Source organism: Ictalurus punctatus, chromosome 17, assembly GCF_001660625.3.
Source record: "Ictalurus punctatus breed USDA103 chromosome 17, Coco_2.0, whole genome shotgun sequence".
NCBI lineage: Eukaryota > Metazoa > Chordata > Actinopteri > Siluriformes > Ictaluridae > Ictalurus > Ictalurus punctatus.
The window spans coordinates 25,465,895-25,471,596 of NC_030432.2; the positions used below are offsets into that span (position 1 = coordinate 25,465,895).

General features: G+C 40.3%; 1 protein-coding gene across 5 annotated transcripts in view; it reads left to right on the plus strand.

Moving 5' to 3' along the window:
• pld1a (phospholipase D1a) overlaps positions 1–3,140 on the plus strand; it is a 26,506-nt gene extending 23,366 nt beyond the window's left edge. For all 5 annotated transcript variants that reach the window (XM_053687433.1, XM_053687431.1, XM_053687435.1 and 2 more), the window contains exons 26-28: positions 435–552; positions 1,665–1,857; positions 2,365–3,140. In XM_053687433.1, coding sequence (XP_053543408.1) covers positions 435–552; positions 1,665–1,857; positions 2,365–2,396 — 343 coding nt within the window. In that variant the 3' untranslated portion in view covers positions 2,397–3,140. The remainder of the gene's footprint in view (positions 1–434; positions 553–1,664; positions 1,858–2,364) is intronic.
• The last annotated feature ends 2,562 nt before the right edge of the window (positions 3,141–5,702 follow it).

Sequence of the window (5,702 nt, forward strand, 5' to 3'; positions counted from 1 at the left end):
GGGTACAAAACTAAACAATTTTACCAAGGGTTTTGAAAATTGAAAGATTTCCGAATAAAAGAAATAAAATAAAAACGCGTCTCTTACAGTATTGGTGGAAGAGTAAGGACTTATCACCTTATCACCAGATGGGGGCGCCAGAGGGGCGTAATAATGATCCCACAGCCCTGAATGTGTTCTGTAGTGCAGTTTTATATTAACACGCTTGTTCTCGTATCGTTCTCGTTTCTATAGTAACAGCTCACGCAGGGACGTGTACAGCGGACGCTCCACATAAAAAACACTGATGTATATCTTTAAACATCTGCACAGAAAGTATATCGTGTATTTCTAAAATGATTACAGTGGTATAAGAGGAGTAAAACACTTGGGTTAGTCAGAGTGTGTGTGTGTGTGTGTGTGTGTGTGTGTGTGTGTGTGTGTGTTGTTTCCAGGACGATTCTCGGCGCCTTCTCCGATCCCTCCATCGACGTGAGCGATCCAGTCAGCGACCGCTTCTATAAAGAGGTCTGGATGACGACGGCGAGCCGAAACGCCTCCATCTATGAGAAGGTGCGTGTTATTTCTCAGTTATTAACTGGTCCATGTTTCGCAGTTGCCTAGCAACCGTGTTCTCGCAGCCTTGCCCACTCGTCTTGCGTTAGCGAACATAATTTGAGCGAAACGTAACCGTGGAGTCCTTTACTCGACGCAGCTGAGGGAAATGTTGACGTCCCGGACGTCTCGGTCTCATTTAGTCTTTACTCTGCTCTGTTTAAAACTCTAAACTGTTACGTGCTGCCGAATTATTCTTCAAAGTCCTTATCTTCATATCGGAGACAAACTGAGCGTGAGACTCCAGATATAATCACTGATGTGTGTGTTTGTTTGTTTATTTATTTATTTATTTATTTATTCCTGGAATGTTCTTCAGTCATCGAACCTCAAACTCTACAAAATAAAACACTACACACTTTAGGGTTATTCTCACACACCGGAGTCCAGCGATCACGACTCGGGAGAAAACAACAACAAATAAAATAATGTCCATCCTCAGTGTGTATTGTTCCATTTAGCTGCTGTGAGTTACATTTCCTCTACAAACAGTGATTATTTATTTATTTATTTATTTATTGATTGATTGATTGATTGAACATGCCAGCTGAGCTCCTCAGTATCATAAATCATGAAGTTTAATATTTACAGTTTTCACTCGTCTCGGCCGTGACGGTATTGTGTGTAGATCGGACGGGAAACGGAATCGGTCTAATGATGTAATGATCTGGCGTTGAAGCTCTCATCGCTGTAATCACTAAAATGAAAACATTATCAACAACATGATCCTTTTTATTTTATTTCATTTGTTTATTTAATTATTTTAAACTTACTGTTGCATGTCTTTTATTAATTTTTGTGCTGACGATGATGATGATGATGATGATGCCGTGGAATGAAATGTAAAGACCATGGCTATTTTGTATCATGGTAAGTTAAGGTTATTAGCCGCTGTCGTGCGCTAGCTAGCGTCAGTAGTTTACGGCCTTCGCTGAACATTAGCTTTAAAATCCGCTATTAATCTTAACGTATTATTCTCCTTAACGCTCATAACCGGCCTGTCATTAGATTTATTTTGTCTCTGTGTATGTGTGTGTGTGTGTGTGTGTGTGTGTGTGTGTGTGTTGTAGGTGTTTCGTTGTCTTCCCTCCAGTTTGGTGAGGAATCTCCAGGAGCTTATGAGCTTCCAAACCAAACCCGGTTTGGATAAAGAAGACCCGGCTAAAGCTCAGGAGATGCTGAAGAAGATCCGAGGCTTCCTGGTTCAGTTTCCTCTCGACTTCCTGAGCGAGCAGAACCTCATGCCTTCTGTCGGCACCAAAGGTACCACAAGCTGCGAGTACGCCAACGCTAAAGCAGTAAATACACACGTGTTTAAACAGCCGTGTCGGAAAAGAGACGCTTCCGTCCGGGTGTTTTATGGAAGTTCCTAGCACAGGTGCACACTACAGACATGTTATGGTCATGTGACCTACTAATGATCACAAGCCACGCCCCCTACAACAGGCGCAAAGCAATCAGTGTGTAGTAAAACGAGGTGCGTGTAGTATGCATGGAATTTATAGCGTGATGAGGGTGAGTAAGTGGCGAAGACACGCCCACTTCTGTGATTTATACACACACCATTTATCCCCTGTTTACCTAACACACACACACACACACACACACACACAAGGGTGTGTAAAGAACCATTTGTACAAAGATTTTAATAATAATCATTTTCTTTCACTTTCACACCAGCTTTTATTTTAAACACTGAATGAAGTGAATATTTTTGCGCAGGTAAATTTCGGGGCGTTTTAGTAACTTTTTCATGTTATTGTTCTTTAGAAGCCATGGTGCCTACTGAAATTTGGACCTGATGACTCCGACACGCAGGAAGATGAAGTGACTAATCGGGACATGTTTCAAACAGTTCTTCAAAAAGTGCCTTGATGAACATCTGCGCTTTATTTTCTAACACAAACGGCCCGTCGCAGTGTGTTCGGGTTCAGTGTTTACAGGAGGGACTGAAAGTCTGAGTGTAGAGAACAGAAACTCTTTAATTTCCTTGTAGAAGCAGGTCGCTTGGGTACGCGGCGTTTTTAACCGAAAATGAACTGCAGCGCCATCGCGTTCGGGTTCTTCAGGGTTTATCGCTTTACCTGAGGAGCCAGAACTAGTAGAAACTAGACTGAGGTTCAGCCGGTAGCGCAGCTCGCTCGATATCTAACCGAGGCTAACTAGTGAGTTAGTCATGTAAGCTAGATATAAAAGATACGGCAACATGTTCATTTTAATCACAGAAGGACTTGTGCACGTTAGCTACGTTTCTAGACGACTTCCATGGAGTTTTGTTCTGGTAAACAAAGCCATGAGAGAAAGACACGTGTTAAATACAGTTTCATTTCAGTTCATAAGAACTTGAACGCACTCACACTTTTATACCTGACCTGCAAAATGGTGCCTCATTATTTTTCCTTTCTTCTATAAATCCTGTTTGTATGTTTTTTTCCCTTTCCCTGTAAGTTTTTATTATCTGTAGCATTTTTGCACACTTTTATTTCTTTGATTTGTTTTTGTTTGTCTGTGTAAACTAACAAATCAATTAAACATTATTATAATAATCTCCTGTGTTATAATTCATCATCTCTAAATGAAACGGTGTGGGTCTCTCTCGTCAGCCGAGTGTACGCGTAGTTTTGTAAATTCTTTCAGCATGCAGGACAGAGCAGTGGGACACTGAAAGGGGGAGGAGGAAGAGAGAAAGAGAGACCGGGTGATTAGGTATGATCTTGCCACACCACCACAACACCTGTGAGCCTCTAGATCTGCTCCTTTACCTAAAAAAAAAATAAACTATTCACAAAAAGCTTGAGTAAACACATATATTTTAAGCCTAGACTTAAACACTGAGACTGTGTCTGAGTCCCGAACACTAATAGGAAGACTGTTCCATAACTGTGGGGCCCTATAAGAGAAAGCTCTTCCCCCTGCTGTAGCCTTCACTATTCCAGGTACCGTCAGATAGCCTGCACCTTTTGATCTAAGTAGGCGTGGCGGATCATAGAAAACCAAAAGGTCACTTAGATATTGTGGCGCGAGAGCGTTTAGTGCTTTATAGGTTAATAAAAGTATTTTATAATTAATGCGAGATTTTACTGGGAGCCAATGCAGTATTGATAATATCGGTGTGATATGGTCGTACCTTCTGGTTCTAGTGAGGACTCTAGCAGCTGCATTCTGGACTAACTGGAGTTTGTTTATGCTCCTACTGGAACATCCAGACAGTACGGCATTACAGTAATCTAATCTAGAGGTGACGAAAGCATGAACTAGTATTTCCGCATCATGTAGTGACAATATGTTTCTTATTTTAGAAATATTTCTGAGACGAAAGAAGACTATCCTAGTAATATTATCTACATGAGCATCAGATGATAGACTGGAGTCAATAATCACTCCAAGGTCTTTTACATAATCAGAATATTTACTTCTAGCTACACATGGTTCTAATACAAGTTCTTCTGTCTTATCAGAATTAAGTAGAAGGAAGTTAGTTAACATCCAGCGTCTAATGTCCTTTACACAATCCTCAACTTTACTAAGCTGCTGTCTGTCCTCTGGCTTCGCTGAAACATACAACTGGGTATCATCAGCATAACAGTGGAAGATCATTCCATGTTTACGAATAATTTGACCCAGAGGTAGTGTATATAAAGTAAAAAGCAGTGGGCCTAAAACAGAACCCTGTGGAACACCAAATTTAACCTCGGTATGTGTGGAGACGTCTCCATTTACATCTACGAACTGATAACGATCGGTCAGATAAGACCTGAGCCAGGACAGGACTGTTCCCTTAATACCAACAACATTTTCTAGTCTATCAAGGAGAATAGTATGATCTATAGTATCAAAAGCTGCACTAAGGTCGAGTAACACAAGCAGCGAGACACAACCCTGATCAGAGGTCAGTAGAAGGTCATTTACCACTTTGATTGATTTTTTATTTATTTATTTAATCAATTAAAAACAGCTGGCATATTCTCTTTCTTATTTATATCTTAGACTCAACAAAGTGCCAAATAAACCATTTTTGTTGTACTCTACATCACTGTGTACGTCATCTTCATAGATCATCTGACATGCAACACTTTGGGTACAGGGCATTTCAAAGGGAAGGTATATTCTAACCATATGTAGAGATTTGGGGGCGTGTCTTTATGTAAATGAGCAGAGCAGTGTGGGATGATTTGTCAACCTCCATTATGTAATATACAGTAAATACAAATTTCCTTATAAGACCTTCAAGGAGAGAACAGTAACTCATCACACCACACAATGTTTTACTGACTTCCTTAATCAACACTTTCTGACCAATCACAATCCAGCATTTGCGGCACTGTAGTGGTGTATCAATTAAGATTAAACTTATTTAATATTTTGAAATGAATGATTTTATTTGATGTCATTTAAGTCATTTTTGTCATCGTCATCTTTGACTCGTATCAGAATTTACTCTGTAGTGATCCAGCCTCCGGATATTAAATATATTTTTCTGACCTTTTCCTCCTCGTGTGTGTTTAACATGAAAAGTGTGAGGAAATAATTTAATGCAATTCAAATCAAATCTGCTGTCTCCACCATGGAAACACGTGTGACCAGTTATGAATTTAATCTGAAAATCAAAGTTCAGGAGCAGGAAGTTATTAAAGTTCAGGAGCAGGGGAGTACGCTGAAGTTTTCCTTCGTCCTCTTTAAACTGTATGGCCAGTCTGAGGTGAGTCACAAAATAATAATAATAATAATAATAATTCATCCTTGTGTCACATGAAGTCACGGATTTCACAATTAAGGACGAAAACCTGTGTCTTCCTCTAGATGGCGCACCAGACACATTTTACAGGTTTTCTCTCAACTGCTAAAGCACTACACAAAAGTTAAACACAACTACAACACAGTTGTCATCGTTTACACAAAACGACTCGAAATTCTTCACACTTGTTTCTAATGACGTGATCACCACGCACAGGTGCGGTGAATGTTGAAATCAACGACGGAGAAGGAGACGCAGGAACATAATTGGCCCATGTGCCATTGTGGAAATCCCTGGCCAGCGTGGTGGTGGTGGTGATGTCACCATTTGTGCAGCCATAAGTATATTTCTCCGCCATTATGCAACCTTGGGC